The sequence below is a fragment of the Perissodus microlepis genome, chromosome 16 (assembly GCF_051167445.1).
Source record: "Perissodus microlepis isolate ML-2025 ecotype Zambia chromosome 16, ASM5116744v1, whole genome shotgun sequence".
Lineage (NCBI taxonomy): Eukaryota > Metazoa > Chordata > Actinopteri > Cichliformes > Cichlidae > Perissodus > Perissodus microlepis.
The window spans coordinates 13,135,733-13,153,921 of NC_140476.1; the positions used below are offsets into that span (position 1 = coordinate 13,135,733).

At 43.0% G+C, this 18,189-nt stretch overlaps 1 protein-coding gene across 1 annotated transcript; it reads right to left on the reverse strand.

The window, feature by feature from the left end:
* Nucleotides 1–211: 211 nt before the first annotated feature.
* On the reverse strand, nucleotides 212–16,392 carry LOC146370503 (matrix-remodeling-associated protein 5-like). Its single transcript, XM_084908449.1, has 12 exons — nucleotides 15,989–16,392; nucleotides 15,255–15,474; nucleotides 14,949–15,078; nucleotides 13,442–13,683; nucleotides 13,075–13,226; nucleotides 8,837–12,396; nucleotides 7,616–7,757; nucleotides 6,863–6,998; nucleotides 5,359–6,549; nucleotides 5,061–5,268; nucleotides 4,101–4,322; nucleotides 212–3,964 (listed from the first exon to the last, which is right to left on the reverse strand). The coding sequence occupies exons 2-12, from the start codon at nucleotides 15,446–15,448 to the stop codon at nucleotides 1,826–1,828; spliced, it is 8,316 nt and encodes a 2,771-aa protein (XP_084764575.1). The 5' UTR covers nucleotides 15,449–15,474; nucleotides 15,989–16,392; the 3' UTR covers nucleotides 212–1,825.
* Nucleotides 16,393–18,189: the final 1,797 nt, after the last annotated feature.

An 18,189-nucleotide genomic window follows, 5' to 3' on the forward strand; every position in this document is an offset into this window, starting at 1 on the left:
TCTACTGTTAAGACCCCATTTCCTCGTCTGACAGCTGAGCCACGGATAAGGAGTTTCTGTTCTCATCATACACTCAAGGAAAAGTTTCCTTCTGCGCTCCCACCCTCCCACGAGGTGTTTTCTTTTTTCCTTCTAACTCCAAAAACTAGCACTCACTCTTTGTCTGCACCATGCTGCTTTTCAGAACAAAACTCAACCACTGACATTTCATTTTTTCCCATTTTTATTTATAAAATGAAGGTGTTAAAAGTCTAGGAAGCATTCATCACTGGAAAGTGAGACTTCAAACATATTCATATTTAATAATAATTCTCCCTTTAAGACCGTCTAACAACAGAGTTTGTACAAGGCAAATAATTTAAGGACAATATTTTTAAAAAATGATTAAGTGACTACATATAACTATGACCTCCTGGCTTTGTGCACAGGCGTAAGACAGGTGCTTGTACCGACAGACATCTATACAGTAGTTAATATCACAATAATCCTGAACATTACTCTTCAAAAACTGGCTTTTGTTGAAACATAAATGTTTTGTACCGTATGTTCGGCTCCATTAGTGCTGTGAAAATGTAATGGAATCAGAAGGTGAGTACAAAGTCCTGAAGAATCTTCTTTTTCGAGTAGATCATAACACTGAAGCCCTCCATCAACATGCCTGTGAACGCTTTAACGAAAGCAGTTCAGTGCAAATAATGGTGCCAAATACGATTCTTTTTCCTGGTTTGTTACATATAGACCACCACAACAAATCCAACCTAGTTAGCACATGAAAATACAACATTTTAAAATGACATTTTTAAACCCAAGAAGAACATTTTTTAAAATATACAACAGATGAAACACAATCATATTATATGACATTACATTTGTACCTATGTGAATGGAAACAGTTGTGAAGGAAAAACTGACATGTTATGCGATGCTGTGTGGCGTCGCTGGCAGAACGTTATCAGCAGATAAGCGGTTTAACATATAAATTGCAAAAAAGTTGCTGTTTATCACATGTAGCACAGAGATAAAGACGGCTTACATCAGCTGTATTCTCGCTACTGGAAATGCTCCAATGGTTTCAGCCCAACCACTCATAGGAGGGCGACTCACTAGCAGTGAACTAATCTGTGTTATTATCAATGCAAACTGGAGCAAAATGGACGTTGCACAGTTTTTGGACTAGAGAGTCAGCTGGTTTAAAGAGTGGGCCACAGTGCATAGTGTGAAATTGCTATACTACATTGTGTAGTACATTGTTGTTCAGTGTTAGAGCAAAAATGTAAAGTAATAAAGCTAAATAATGAGCCGGTGTTAAATGGATATAGCGCATTTTGATCTTTCACACGAGGGTTGAAAATGTTTTTACATTTTACAAATAAACACTCAAAGAAAAGATGTTATTGTATTGGTGAACGATTCATTTTGCTCTTATTCCCCCTTTCTTACATTTTAGCACACGGTGGGGAAACAAGACCATTTCTGCAGGAAAAAATCCAGCATTTTTGCCACAATGATGAAATGAGCACTAATTAAAAACAGGATTTACACCAGTGAGACACCAAATGTGTAGACCACCTGCATGAAACATTGTACCTGTTTTTCAACCCCTGATTCAAAACCTCAAATACATAAATGAGACATAAACTGTATATCAGCAATGTGTCCTTTCTGAGAGTTATCAGTATCTCCCACACAGGGGTTTGCAGTTTCTTTGGGCATCAGGGACACAGAGTGTAAGCACTCAAACAGGTTATACACCAGTACAAAGAAGTGAAGTCTCTGTGCTTCTATTACATGACATTGTGTATGCGTGTATTGTTATCTCATCCGGTTATATAACATGCAGGTAGGTTGCCTTGGTGTCCACCCCTATCACGTTTTTGGCGGTGCATTTGTAAAATCCTGTATCCATGCTTGTCGGTTTTTGTATCACTAAAGAACCCTGAGGGCTAAGATAGCGGTTCCCATAAATGCGAGGCTGAGCCATGACCTTCAGCTGCATCAGGTCTGGTGTTTCCCAGGTAACTGTCGCCCGGGGTGTTGCTATGGTCAGGCAGGGCAGTTCCACAGCGACACCGGGGCGGGTGTAGGTCACAGGGGAGGGGCCTGTTGTGATGCGCGGAGGGTAGGCGATGACAATAACAGGAACTGTGATCACTGAAACTGAGGAAGAGTCATAACTCGTGGATCTGCAGGTGTAGGTGCCACGGTCGAACACAGAGGCCTGCTGCACTGTTAATGCTCCATCCTCTTGGACTAAGTAACGGCCTGAATCACCACTCTCACCCTGGGACAGCACCTTGCCACTGGGCATGGTCCATGTGAATGAGCCGCGGGTAAAGCCAGGTGTTTGAGAAGCAGGGCAAGGCAGGTGAAGGGTCTCTCCATTAATGATGCTCACAAGAGAGGCTGTTTGGGTGATCACAGTGGGCACTGAGGCAGTGCCAGTTGAGGATGGGGGGCCAACTGGGTGAGGTGGTGCAGGCAATCTCACTGCACTTTGCCGAGGCTTTTCAGTAACTGAGCTTCTCGGGTAAAGCACAGGTGACGCTGGCTTTGAGCTTAAGGACTGCTCTGATTCCACTAACCCTCTTGAGAGTGGCACCTTTGTTAAACCAACCCTTTCTTCCCTGTGTGGAGATCTGACCTCCTCCTGCCGGTCTGACACCTCCAGCTCCACCCGCATTGTTGTCTCTCCTTTCTCACTTCTCACTACACAAACCAAGACACCACCATCACTCCCTCGAACACCCCGCAGCTCTAAGGTACCATTTCGGTGCACAGTAAGACGACTGCCATAGTAGGGAGATGGCAACATGCCATTCCCAGGCAGAAGCCAGAACAGACGCGACTGACGGGAATTTTGGGAAGGGCATGGCAAAAAAATAGTTTGACCTTTAACTGCTTGCTGCTTCACCGCCGTTGCTACACCCAGTACTGTGTTGGGGGAGTTTTTAGCATCAGTATTACTACTTAACTCACCACCATTTCTGCTGTCGGTCCTTCCTAGATTACTGCTCCTATTAAAATCATCCCCTCTGTGTGTGCTTGTCCCAACTGCTTTATTAGACACAGTGCTACTAAAGCCTCCAGCATTTCTCGAATTACCACTTAACCTGCCATTTTCTCCGCTCGTATTAGCGTCATTACTAGCCTTTCCTGCAATGACTTCATTGATATTCCGTGCAGGATTTCTCTCAGCACTACCTTCTCTAACTGTGCTGCGACTGTTACCTACACTGTTGCTGTTGTGTATAATGCTAAGTCTATTCATATTAATTCCAGTATTATCTGCTTTAGTGCTTACATTCCTTGCACGGTTCACCCCCACGCTGATTACGCTACTGCTTAGTTTTGTTGTAATTCCACTCACAAGCCCGTTAAATCCATTTTGACTATCATTCTTAAGGACAGGATTAGAGCTACTGATTGCCAAATTAACACCACTGCTTGGTACAATGTTTCTTATCCTCTCATTATCGTTGTCATTGCTGCTGCTGTTGTTATGCAGCTTGTCTGTGATTCCAGACAATCCATAGCGGATTATCCCCCCATTGTTCATGTTGTCCCCTGATCTGGTGTCAGTTCCACTGTTATTGCTCCAACCTCCTCCTTCCACTCGGCCATGCAATCCATAGGTAGGCGTCTCCACCTCAAGCCTGACCACCCTGCTCCTCTCCCCAGCTGAGTTGCTTGCTTGGCACGTATAGTTTCCCGTGTCGATCTTTTGAGCTACGCGCACCTCCAGAGTGCCATTTGAAACCACCACTACTCGTTCAGAATAATAACCAGATCCTAAACTTCGTGGGATAACACGGTTTGCAGGGTTGAACCACGTCACTGTAGGGGTAGGGTTTCCTGTGGCTCGGCATGGAATTCGGGCCGTTGCTCCCTGGCGTACTTTCATGACATGGTAGCTTCTGTCATCAGTAAAAGTTGGAACAGATGTCATCATAACCTTTACTTTGACCTTGAAGGGGTGAACAGATGATTGAATTGTTTAGTGTTTTTAGTTGTGTAAAAGCTTCAGTTTGAAAGCACTCATAACTCATGCAGCTCATGACAAAGACATTTAATTATAATGATGAAGAAATTACTTGTCTTACCTTCATGGTGTCGTGGCCGCCTTGATTCTCAGCATAACACGTATACTCTCCTCCTTCTCCAGCGCTTACTGCTGGAACCAGTAACGTCCCATTGCTGAACACTGTTAGTCGTTGTTCTCGGCCTCCTCTGTCTTCCCCATGCAACACGCTGTTCACCATGGTTCCATCTGGTAAGGTCCAGTGGACAGCTGGGTCAGGCAGCCCTGATGCCTGGCAGTCCACCTGCAGAGGATCAGTGTTCCAGTGATGCATGATTTAAAAGGTTGTTGACTTTTTGTTTGGGATGAAAGCTGAAGTCGTAAGAAACATTATAAATGATAAATAACAACTACATGCTGCACTCTAAAACACATCTAAGCCACTACAAATTTCACACTCACACTAAAACACAGCTCATAAATCTTTAAATTAAAATGATTATTTTTAAAAATCCCACACTTGCTTTGTTTTTTTTTCTTGACATTATTTTTCACCAAGCCTTTAAATATTGATGTGTGCTTTATTTTCTGCTGAAAAACACTGCTGATGATTCATAGCTGCACATTTACGAGTCGGCAGGTTTTTCTTTCTTTTTTGACCCAAATAATATAAAACATTTTTAGATCCCAGCTTAAAACCTGAACTTTAGGACTCAAATATACCAACCCTGGCACGAAATAACTCTAAGCACTAAAACTCAACAGTAAACTTATATAAGAGAGGGACAGTTCAGATTTAGACATTTCTTGCCAGATATTTTAAACAATACAGCATAAAATGAATTAATGAATTTAATTATTTCACTGGAAATATGCAGTGCAAACACTATAACTTAATAACAACCCAGATTCAAATAAAATTGAGTGAGAAACACAGACTGGAAATAAAATATTAATCGCTTGTGTGCATTTATCAAACAAACTTTGCATCAGAAGCGTCTGAGAATTGCAATTTAATTGACATTTCTGTTTTTCTGCTCACCTTCAGTGGTTTCCCGACTGACACCATCTGAGTGAGCAGTTGTTTTGGTTCAATCGTGGCGGGTTTCGCAGCTACAGTAACACGCAGGAGGCGATAATCATCTGCGACCTTGTTCCGTGCAATGCACAGGTAGTCTCCAGCATCCTTCTCCGTTACAGCTTGGACTGACAAGGTACCGTTAGGATGCACCTTCAAACGCCGGTCAAAACTTTCATTCAAACGTAGATAATTAAATTAGATGAAGTGCTATTAAAATCAACAACATATGTAGTGATACAAATGTGGGCATTCCCAGTACCTGAAGTGCTGGTCCACTAGCTTCCTGCTGGGGGTCCTCCAGATAATGATAGGGGTTGGGTTGCCAGTTACGGAGCAGTGAAGCTGTAAAATCCCCCCTTGTGGGACAGTAGAACTAGATGGTGATGTAGAAATAATACGGGCTTTGCTAAAAGGGGAGAGGAGCAAGGGATTCAAAACAGTAGAGGCTCTCCTGTCTGTAGGGGAAGCAACTCTTGTGTTGGTTATACTGGGTGAGACTTTATTCTTATTTATTGACCCCGTGGAGGGTGGGGAAAGAGAAGAAGAATTTGTTTTTTTGACACTGGTAAAGTGTGTGTGGGAGGCAGTGACTGTTTTATTAAATTTAGGTGATGAGTTCGAGGACCGGTAAGGGTTAGATGAGGAGTGAGAAGAGCTTGAGGTGAGCGACGTCTTGGATTTTTCCGAGGGAGATTTAGAGGAGCTAAATGGGTTTGAGGGCTGGTTAGAGATACTCAGACCTGTGTCATTAATGAGTGATGAAGAAGGTGGCCTTTCAGTAGCAACAGCTTTTACTCCTTTATGACTTACTTCTCCCTGTCCTCTTTCTCCTTCTGCTCCCCCTTCAATTTTTAACTTCACTGTTCTCTTATCGGTCCCCACAGCATTACTTGCTGTGCACTCATAGCTCCCAGAATCCTTTGGCCCGACTTTTCGAATATGCAGTGTCCCATTGGTCAAGACAAAGAGGTTGCCGTGGAGAAACTGGGATGGGCGAACAAGGGTCCCATCTGGGATTCGCCAGCGGAGAGTTGGTGGAGGGGCACCTCGGGCTGAGCAGTGAGCATAAACTGGCCTCCCCGGAGACAAGAGCAGGTGTTCCTCTCTGGGTTGCTGTATCACCGGAGGTAATGAGGACACATGTACACGCACAGAGGTGCTGGCAGCACCAGCTGAGTTGGAGGCCACGCAGCGATACACTCCTCGGTCACTGGGTAAAGTTACTGAGATATGAAGAGTTCCATTCGTGTCCACACTGATTCGACTGGTGGAGGGGCCAGCGGATGTCATGACAGAACGATCTGGCAGAACCCACGAGAGCAGAGGGGCGGGAACACCATCCGCTTGGCACTCCAAGTGCACTTCTCCGCCCTGATGAATGGTGGCTTCTCTGTAACTAGCCAGCTGCATACGAGGGGGGCGAGTCCAAACTTCCAGGGTCGTTAGCAACCTGCCATGAAGAAGACGGGCAAAAACCCTCAATTTATGAAATATGCAAAAGCATACACACAATGCATGACTCTATCAGAAATCACATAAGAGACACCAAATCATACTTTATATATACAGGTTTGCATTACTGCATATGTCATTGTTTGCTGTTATAACAACAGACTCAACAAGCATAACTGCACCCCAATATACATTATGCTGAGTAATTTAATTGCACATTACAGTAGGCTGATGTCATTAATATTAAAATACTGTGCCCTGTTGTCATTACACAACCATACTGTATGCATAACATATATCAGTAACCTCACCTATCACGACCCAGCATGCTTTGTGCACTGCAGATGTATGTGCCCCTGTCTTGCAGCTGAATATTCTGGATAACCAGGGTGCCATTTGACAGGACCTCAAAACGCTGAGCTCTGGAGTGGACTGACATCACCGCTCCTGAGTGAAAGACAGACAGCAAGAGAGTAAGACAGACAGACACAGACAAAGAGCAGCAACGAGCAAAGAGAGTGAGGAAAAACGTTAAGAGGGTGAGAAAGAGACAGAGAGGAAAGGAGGAACGGGCGCACACCAAATGGCACAGCATGAAGTAAAGTCAGCGATGCAGTGCACAAAATGTTCCATTACTTGCTTGCGATGTCTTTCCCACATGGCAAGCAAGAGAAAAGCCTATTGTGTCCATGCCAGTGTATATGCTGGTTGTTAATGGGGTTTTTTTCATCACAGTAAAATGTGTTTGTATTCATTCATAGCACATATTAAAGCTGAGGCTTATTTCCTTTAGCATTAGTGACCTCAGAGTGTAAACCTTTAATTACTCTGCTTTAAATGCAAAGTCAATAGATTTTAGACCATACCATACAGACATGCACATATGCAATAAACTGGTGAATGCGAAATAAGCACTGCTGCGTTTTCCAGCAAAATTAAAAGAATAAACATGAAGCCTGTTCCATGATTTGAGTTTATGCAACAGATTTAAAGTGGCGGTAAACTGGATTACACACTGACATAGCTCAGGGTGTTTTGTTTAATGCATGCTGCAGTGTGCACACCTGTGGCGACTTTAATCCACGTGATGGTGGGTTTTGGTTCTCCTTTAGCTTCACAAGTCAGCCTGGCAGTGCTCTCTGCTGGGAATGACACTGTCCTGACGTGCGGGTCTGCAATCCTTGGTCTGGATCTCACGACTGGAGCCTACAAGAGCACATTAAATCACTGGATAATGAATTTGACTCCTTTAAAATATTCAAACCTTTAAAGATATCTGGGATTCACTAATGAAACATTTTAAACCTTACAAGTTTAAAATGTTTCATTATGTTGGCCTGAATTATGTTGGCCTTTGAGTTTCATTTTCTTAACTAAATAGCCAGTGACTGGAGGACTTCCAACAACCTACAGCAAGCAGGCAAATTAAAACACATTTGTGAAAAAATTTAAGGATATTGTGGAAAAAGATATATAATATAGCTTCACAGTGATCTCAGACAGACCTGTTTAATCTACTGAGGCTTGCCAACAAGGCCTGTAAATTAATTAACAATTGATTACTTTAAATCCCATGGGATTAGACTCACATAATGCATAACAACACATAATGCTATTGATTGTGGAACACGTGTTTTTAATTTTGTTTTTTTTCTTTAGATCTCTGACAGAGCTCTGGAGAATCCGTGAAACTGGAGAATTGTCATAAACATCCTTTAATTTTAATTGCAGGTCATGTGGATAGAGATTAGACTGTTTGGAGATCTAGATTTTGCCCCAAGGGCTTGCAGAGTTGGGTGTAGTGTGTGTGTGTGTGTGTGTGTGTGTGTGTGTGTGTGTGTGTGTGTGTGTGTGTGTGTGTGTGTGTGTGTGTGTGTGTGTGTTGTTTTTTTCTGGGTCAGCCAACTCTGGTTTGGAGCATCAGAGGCACTCACTTGGTAAAGAAATGTTAATGTGAGTTGTGTGTATATAAACTGCAAATTACATTTAAAAGTGCACTTAAAGAAATTACCCACTGCATAAATTACTAAATGACTAAAAGCAAGTAAAAATGGGGAAACATTAATTTGCAATTGACTTAACACTAGAAAAGAACAAATGGTGGTCCTAGTTTGGCTGTTATTCTCTTTGTAGTGTGTGTGCGTGTGTGTGTGTGTGTGCGTGTGTGTGTGTGTGTGTGTGTGTGTGTGTGTGTGTGTGTGTGTGTGTGTGTGCTTGCCTTAAAACCCATTTTGGGTAGCACTACCTATAAAATAGAAATGTTATTTGAATTCATTTGGACTCACCCCAGGAGCCACAGGGAATGAAGGGGACCAGTTAGTCCTGCTGCTGTGTGAATCTGGAATTGAATTAGCGCCGGCGTTTTTCCAGTCAGTGGGGGGCCGACTCTGGTTTGGAGCACCAGAGGCAAGCCTCTCTCTGGGGTCAGCTAGGTCGATGCTTGGCCTCTCCCGGGATGATGTTTTGGTATTTGCTGATGTCATTATTGCAGCGGTACTGGAAAGTGTGCTAGGCGTAGCTGCCCTAGAAGTTGAGGGAATTTTGGCTGAAACTGTAAATGTTGGAGTAGTGGTAGTAGTAGTAGTTTTAGTAGTTTCAGATGTAGTAGAAGCAGTAGCAGTAGATGGAGGGTTAAGAAATCGGGACGTAACAATAAATGAGTTTGAAGAACTACTAGTGCTAGTATCAGTAGTAGTTGAAATAAAAGCATTATTATTAGGGTTTATTGTAGTGGTAAAGAGTTCAACTACAGGAATAGTAGCGGGAGTAGTAGGTGTAAGAATAGGTGTAGCAGAGGTAGAAGCACTTGCAGTATGTCTGGTAGTGCTAGATGTTGGAATAATAGTCCTAGCAAATATGGTGGAACTTGTAGTCTTAGGATTAATTGCAGTTGTTGTGGGAAGCTTGTACTCATTAGTCATAGCAGAAGATGTACTTTTAGAGCTGCTGGCATTTGCATTAGAATAAACCTTTTTAGGGGCAGTTGTAGGATTTGTTATGGTTTTTGCAGTAGCTGCACTGGAAACTGAGGAAACAAGGGAGGAGTGAGTTGCTGGAGAGGAAGACTCATATAGTATGCTCACAAAATCCTTCCCCAGCTTTTTACTGTGTTTGTTTGGGGGTGTGTCAATATGCTTGCCTAAGGCTGTTTGTGTTTCTGTGTGTTTGTGTATACTGTGTGCTAAGGTATGTGTGCCTGGCACATGTGTTTCTGAAATGACAAAATTAGAATGAGTGGGTGCTGGTGTGCTGAAAAGAGTGGACTCTTCACTGTCTGGTATCTCTTCCCTGTCTGGTCTCTTGCCTGAGTGAGTCATTATAGCTGTAGGTGTGTATCTGTTTGTATACGAGGGGGAGGGAGTCTGTGAGGGGGAGGAAGATGATGAAGCAGAGTCAAAAAGACTCAGAGCAACATTGTTTGGAGCAGTCTTAATATGGTCTCTCTGTGTCGACAAAATTCCCGCAGATGTGGCTGCTGAGACCAGCGACAACATATTGATTTGATTTGTAGTGGTGTCAGGTGTCACAGCAGGGGTTATTGGGTTTGTGGGTTCCAGGGGACGTTGGTTTGGGGTCACAAGTTGCACCCTGGGCCTGTTGATGATTCGTCTCCGCTGTCCAATCTTCCTGTGTGAGTTCCAAGGTCTTTGGGGGCGGGAGTTTGGCACCAAATTAGGGAAGAACCGCTGTCGGGGATTCTGTGGTCTCGTTCTTGATGGATTGGGGTTCACTTCTCGCTCATCTCCTTCAACTGGTTCTGGGACAATTTCATTTGTTCCTGACACTGGATAAGATGTGACCGGTTCTTTCCGTGTCACTGGGTTTGCTGCTGTCTGTGTTTGTGAACCCGGTATCTCTGCCTGCCTGAGTGTGTCTGTCTCATTCTCTATCTGTTTTTCTGTTGACCTCTCTGTACCTTCTTCTGTCTCAGAGTCTGTTTCAGTCTCTGTTTTTATCTCTGTTTTTGTCTGGCTTCCTGTGTTAACAGGTTGAATGGGCTGTAACTCTTCCTCCTGAAGAACTATATCATCAACAGACGACCCTTCAGTTTCTGCTTCCAGTCCTGCTCCCTGACCTCTACCTCTATCTGTATCATCATCTTCCTCGTGTTCTATTGTGACTCTGTCTTCAGCTTCTTGGACCGGTGCAGCTGTGGGCTTTTCTGTTGTGATAAGTTGGCCACGATTAGCGAGAGCAGTCCTTTGACGTATCTTAGCCAAAAGGTCAGCCCATTTCTGCGGATCTATCTTCTTTTTGCTTGTGCTAAGTCTACGTTTGTTCTCAAAGAGGTTTATTCTCTGGTCTGTGGATGAAAAAGCTGCACCACCTCGTCTCCGGGAGCCTTCTCTTACAGGCCCACGTCTTCGTGGGTTTCCAATCGGATAGCGTCTGTTTGGGGGTCCCTGAAACGACACTGGGCGTTTTCTATTTCCAACAGTCGCCTCTTCCACTTCCTCTCCATCCCCTGATCCTTCATTCATGTCACGTAATAAAGGAGCTCTTATCCTGGTTGACCGGCCAGCAGCAGACTGTGGTCCTCTGGGAAACGAAGTCCTAAGCGCAGGGATATGCTGTGAATTTAATATCAGCTGCACTGACAGAGCATCTCTACCATAGTGGTTGACTGCAGTGCAGCGGTAATGACCACCATCCCTCAGGGAGGGGTTAGGCAGATAGAGACTCCCATTTGTTTCTATGGTGAGTCCACCTGGCACAGCAGTTCCTCGGCGTACCACATTTCCATTTGGCAAAATCCAGCTTAAATAAGGCTCTGGTGAACCAGACATCCTGCAAGGCAAACTGACAGGTTCTCCAACTGTCCCTGTGACAGGAGGCCCCACTTGCTCTCCTAAATGCGGAACAGAGGACTCCTCCACTGCCAGATGCAGAGGAAGAACATCTACGTCCCTTCCAGCCCTGGCAACGCAGTAGTAAATCCCAGCATCTGACAGTTGTACATTTTGTAGCAGTAAAACAAAGCCTGAAGCCCGGAGCCTGCCATCTAGGGTGCTAGAGGGGGAGAGGAGTTCAGATCCATCTGGGAGAATCCACTGTGCTTTGGGGTTGCCAGAAGTGAGAATTGGGCAGGGTAGCTGTACTTTACTGCCTGCTACTGCTGCCAGTGCTGTGGTAGTATGATTAGTTGAAATCAGCACCCAAGGGTGAGAAGCAGCAGAGGATGATGAGAGTTGAGAGGTAGGGTCAAGATGAGCAGAAACTCTTGTTGAGTATATAAGCTGAACCTTATGTCCATTAGACTGCGCTCTGTTTAGCTGAATGCTAATAGCTGGCTGCATTAACCACTGAGGCCTGGCTTTAAGAGAAGCTTTGACTCCAGTGTGATAATATCCATCTGTCTCTGCTGCCTGCCTATAGCGGTAGGCCAACGCTGGGGATTTACTCAGCATGATCTCCCTCTCGAGGCGAACTGCAGTCTCGCTGTAGTAAGCCAGAATCCTCCAAAGTTTCTCATAGCTCTGTCTCTCCACGGGGCACTCCAGAGAGAGCGAGAGAGCGAGAGGAAGAGGAGAAGATGAGGACACGGAGAGATCTGGAGGAGGAGCAATATCTTGGGAGTCGGATGATTGAGTGATGTTGCAACTCAGATCAACACTGTACCCTTGCTGGTCAGACAAACCCAGTGAGGCACTGCCTAAGGGCTCTCTGAAGGTCTCACTTGATTTAATTTCACTGGGTTCTGTCCCTAAAGGTGCCTCTTTTCCTGGGGACGGGATCACTGGTGAATTGCACGTTAAAGAAGTCTGTTCAAGCAAGCCCTGCCCTTGAAGTGAATTGGGGGATGTACATAATGGACACTGTGGGCCACCAGGACATTTCATCAAGCCTAATTGAAAGAGGGAAACAGAGAAAATGATATCACAAAAGACAGCCTTACCATATCTAATGTCATAGCAGCTATGCAAATACACAATAGCACGTTTTAGCTCTTTCAACATATAACTGCATATTATAGTCATTTATTAGTCATGGCAGCATATTTTAAGCATTCATTACACTTTATATCTCTTACTAATTAGGTATGGTTACTTAATTTACACATAAATCAGAAATATGCATCACTTCATTACTACACAGGAATCATTAGCCTATATTTCAGCGGACACACATCAGTGCTGTCATCATGGATTAGTCATGGCAAGTTAAGTCTGGCATATCAATGAGACACATTTCACAGCCCAGCTTTCTCTCACATCTCAATAACAGCCACAAAACACACTGGAAGATAATGAGGAGAAACAATGAATAATTTGTGACAAAAAGCAGGTGGAGGGCGGTAGTGGTCAAAGGTTCTCAGATAACAAAACCAGATGCATTAAAATGAATGGTTTTGGCATGCAGCTCTCGGTCTCGGCTTATAAAGTGGAAATATCAACAAAACAATCTTCTGTTTCTCAGTCCGTTCCCAATGTTCCTTCTCACCTTATCTATTTCTTCTCCTGAACACGTTAGAGAGACAAAACAATAAGCGTAAACAAATGATTTTTTCAGGAATGGCAGTCACCTGGGTGAGCCAGAGTCCAAGAAAGAAACCAGTTCATCCTGCAGTCACAGCTCCACGGATTAGCCTGCAGCATAAGAGTTTCCAACAGAGGTGCTGTTGCTAAAGCGTCTTTGGGCAGGGTGGTTAGACTGTTGTTGGAGAGGTCCAGGTGTCTAAAGAAAGGGAAGAAGAAAAAACTGATATGAAAACAGAGGGAAAGCAGAGTCTGAATCAAAGCAGATGGCTGCTTGGACTGAATTTAAGTTAACAATTACTGTGTTGCCCTCACTCTCAGGACTACCAGCAGAACTAAATCTGGTTATACTTTTAAAACCAGATTTCCCTCGCACTGATTATTACATTGAATGTTTGAAGTGTACAAGCTCACCTGAGTGTGGAAAAGTAATATGTATTCAGTAGGGACAATGTGCATAGAGTGTGAGGGTGCAGCTGATGCAGCCTGTTTCCTTGTAGACGAAGCAGCCGGAGGCTAGGCAGCTGGAGCAGGGCCCGGGGGTGGATGTGCTGGAGGAGGTTGTGATCCAAATACAGGCGGAGCAGTGAGGTCAGGCCAGAGAAGGTCAGTGATGACGAGATCTCTCTCAGCTTGTTATAGCTTAGCTTTAGTATCTGTGGGAATAAAGGAAATGAAATGAGCAGAAGGAATGGAGGATTAGGACAGACATCTAAGGCTGATTTAAAAGGAAAAGAAAAGTCGGTTACTGGACACCACATGCTGGCAACATGAGTCTATAACATGAGAATAAAGAGATGTGTAAAAATCCAAGTAGAAACAACTGATCCTGAGTAATTTTTTAAAAATACAAGCAAAGATTTCAAGAAAATAGTTAAAACATTTACAAAACTACTGCTGACAGCATATCCAGATGAAATATTCATGCTGTGCATCGGGTCAAACTAAAAGGATATCCTCTCATTATCCAAATGTAAAATTTAGCACTTTCCCCAAAAGGAAACTGTAAGAAATCTATTGCTATTCCAGCCATGTGTGAAGATCCCACCAGAAATTTAAGAAGGCACACCATGAAAATCAGGTTGTGGAATTTTGTTTCTGTGAGGCTTACGTTAAATCTGCCCTCTGGGGAGGCTACTGAGCTGGAATAGTTCCAGCTGCTGACGGATCAAGCATGTGAAGACGTCAGCACATGAAAATATGGATCCTATTACCACAGAATGGCAAATATATCAGCATCTGCCTGGGAGATGAAGGGAACAATTGCTAGTTGAGTAATATCATTTCCCCAAGGGCTGCTAACTCTGCCCTCAGGTTGCTTCTGAAATGTCCAGTGTGTTTCCTGTCACCAAGCAGTGAAACGAATGATGATTGCTAAATTATGCATCACTTATAAAGAAATTGGGAAAAAAATGCTGACATTTTGAATCTACGAAATGATGACTGTTCGCTTTGATTGATTAATTCTAGATTAGTTTTGCAGATCAGAGCTTTAGCTAATGAATCAGTTTAGTATTAATAGTATGACTGCAGGATTTGGGCACATTTATCAGTGTAGCGTCGTTTCTAAATTACACCAAACCTTTTTGACAAATACTATTTATCTTGATAATCATACATTACTGGCGTTATCAGTAACAGAAACCTTCTTTGACAAGCAGTTTTAATGTTCATCTCTCATAGTTAGAGTGTTATTAAGAGTGTTAATTACAAGTATTTCAGATGTTACTGGTCTACTGTATCGTAACTTGTTATCTCCACTGTCACAAAATGTTGTCTCTCCTACCCATTGGGGTCTTGAGGCGACTGTTTGTTGTAATTTGGCATTTTATATATAAAACTGCCCACTCTCTGTTTAATTAGATTCACTAACCCCAGTGAGAAAGGTCAGAAGTATTGTCTTTCTCCTCTTCCTGTTTACCTGTAGCGATTTCATGTCTCTGAACGCTGCATCTGGAAGATGATGGAGGTCATTGCTGTGAAGCATCAGAAGCTCCACCCTCCTTAACCCAGCCAAAGACCTGTCATGGAGGTTCCTGATGCTGTTAAACCTGCCAGAGAACAAAACACCATCTGTATACTTTTTAAAAAAAATCCCTGTGTTGACTGATTTAAAAAAAAAGAAGAAAAAAAAACACCCAAAAAAGCTTTAGCTCGTTATCTCTGATATGTTACATATGTGTGAGCAGTATACTTTGTTGTTTTGGATGTATGTGTGTTTCCATACCCTAAGTTTATGCGTCTTGTGTGTGCAGGCAGACCGGGAGGTATAGCGAGCAGCGAGCGGAAGGTGCAGTGGACTTCATTGGCCTGGTAGCAATTACAGGTCCTGGGGCAGGACTTGCTCGTGGGCACAACAAGTGCCAGCATCAGGAGAGCCAGTAAAGCCACAAGCACATTCACTCCCCGATTCATTTTCATTTACTAGAGGAGACAATACACTATCACTGCAAAAGAGGAAAAGGAAGTCAGGAATAATGGAGAGAAGCAAAGAGCACCAAAATTTCTCCAACAACTTCTGTCAAAATAACCTCTTTCCTGTTTTTTTAAGTAGAGACCACAGTGCTACTCCTCACACTTTTACTTATACTCAAGCCACAGAGCCATGCTGGAACACCACACCTGTCTTAAAGGTGAGATATTTAAGTATAAGACATACAGACGCGCATGCGTGTGCTTAAGTAGTTAGCGGTGTGGCTGATGCGATATATGAATGAAGGTTTAAGTCAAAGGGCGCATTAGGAGGCTAGAAATACTCCCGCCCTCTCCCTCGCTCGCTCTGTTACTCTCACCCAATCGCAAAATTAACATAAAAACGCCAAACATTTAAATTCAACAGACCAACTATAGAGCCAAACATGAGAAAGCTTTTCGACCTATAGTTAAAATTTAAGTAAATCATGCTGATGAGCAAGAAGCATTGGAGATAAATAGATTATTTTACCGCGTTTCACAACATACCTTGAAATCCTTCGGTCCGGGGGAGTTAATCATTTAATGGAATTATTCATTCTAACCATCAAACGCTGACTTTAATCCAGCTGCACGGTTCGGAAATTTAAAAGCAAATTTATGCAGTTTATCCGCCCATCAGGTCCGATACTTGGAGTGAATTCCCAAGAAAGTTATCACCTTAGAAGAGAGCCAAGAAAATCCTGAAAAGTGATGACACTTTTTTTCAACTCCACAAAACTTTTTTTTTTTAAAGTACGTTAACAACATCCAGAGTTCTTCATGCGTCTCTACAAAAGTAGAGCGGCAGGAGCGGCAAGCGGACTATTTGCATAAGCGTCTGGCGCTGTGTGAATGTGTGAGAGCGTGTGTTTGTGTATGGGACAGTGGATGTGTATTTGGAAAGGGGGACTGGACTGCAGTGCACCGAGTGACGCTCGGGGAGAAGGGTCCATCCAAGGAGGGGCTTTCTCTGGAAACCCAGAGGTAACAAGTTACCGCGTTCGGGCTGCTGCTCCTCTCAAATGCATGTAGCTGTCAGAAAATAACGCCAAAACTCATTTTCAAACTCTTATGTCGGATAAAGGCTCTTATAACTTCTTTAAGAAGTTTAACTTAGGGCATTTTTCTATATAATTTTAATTTCGAGAGGGCTTCTGGCTTTTATTTATTTCATATAATCTTACTGTCTGAACAGTTTTTAAATTTAAGCTGAAATGTGGAAATTTGTGAACAAAAAATATTGTCATTTGTCATTTTGATCTGACATCAAAAATAAGCTCATTAATAGGATAGAGTCTAAAGAGACAAACTATGAGGTATCCATCTGAGCCTCCTTATTACTATATTATAGTAAATATGACTTTGACCTATTTTCATTAAGCTGGCTTCTCCACTCTGCCAGAAGATTATTCTGGTGAAAAAAATAATAAACTTCTGTATTTAACTAAATTTAATGTAATATTAATCAAATATATTGGGCAATGAAAAAAGTCTGAGCACATAGAATACCATATTACCCTCACCGAACCATTAAATGCACCCATGATACCACAAATTACACAGAAGACATGACCTCTGTCTCTTCATTGGCTCCTGTGCCCTTAGGCTGTCTCTGATGTACACATTAGGGTTAGGATCTACATCTTATTCTAATCCATCTGATGTGTCACAACTTTTTCAAGGACACTGAAGCAGAAGCTGAACTGCAGCTTGCTTAATTGGGAGATCCTCTGTTGGTAACATGTGCTTCCATATTTTCAAGTTCCACTGAATATTTCTCTAATTTTCAGGCACCACGTGGAGATTACACCTCCTTCTGTGAGACTTAAATGAAGGGACAGCAAAAATAGACTGATGTTCCTCAGCTGTTGTCCCCTTTAAGTAACCCCACCCCCATTTGTCACAGTAAGTTAGTGACAAGCGAGTAGGCCTGGCAGAGGCTCTTTGCATTCCTTTAGGTCATTAAAGCGATATTTTTGAGAGAGAAAAAAATCATCTTATTTAACCTGGACAGAAAAACTGCTTGAGTTTCTAGGTCTCTCAATAAACTTTTCCAGCAGAACCGAAAGGTTGTTTTTTTTTTTTTTTTTTTACTCACCACAGGGGGCAGCAGTACTGAAGTGCAGCAGCAGATGTGCAAATAAGGTCACCACTGAAAAGTTTTGAAGAATTCACATCAGCTGCCTGAATAATGGATTGTTGCTCTAATCCTGAATGACTGTTCATACCTGCTGGCTTGACAGTCGACAAGTGAACATCCGCAGACATCTGAGTGGATGGGATTTGATGCTTTACATTCACCAGCAAAATTCCCTCTGATGTTTTTCAACAGATGATCCAGTCTTCACCACCTTATAACCCTTGTCTCTGCAGGCAGTGTTGGCCTGTGAGAGCTTAGCAGCTCTCACATGCTGCACCGATTCCCTGTAGCTGTAATATGACTGTAAAAAGCATTAGGCCCAGTCCCAGCTCACTTCATTACAATACTTATCACTGTTATTGGAATGTATTGGACCATAATAAATGAATCACTGTCTGTCTGACTGGAAACAAGTAAGGAATGAAGACATAATGTAATATAAAGGCTCCTTGGGGGAAGAGAATGAATGAAGGGAGTCAAGAGAAAAAAAGAGGAGCAAAGAGAATGAGGGTTAAAGGCACTATGCTTTTGGCTTATGGAGAATGACCCACACTATTAAGTAAATGGT

Coding starts and splice junctions, on each gene's coding strand:
- LOC146370503 (XM_084908449.1), bottom strand. CDS start 15,448: ATGAAAATGAATCGGGGAGTGAATGTGCTTGTGGCTTTACTGGCTCTC. Junction 7,758..8,836: donor CATTCCCTGTGGCTCCTGGG/GTGAGTCCAAAT, acceptor GTGCTCTTGTAG/GCTCCAGTCGTGAGATCCAG. Junction 4,323..5,060: donor CAGTCGGGAAACCACTGAAG/GTGAGCAGAAAA, acceptor GATCCTCTGCAG/GTGGACTGCCAGGCATCAGG.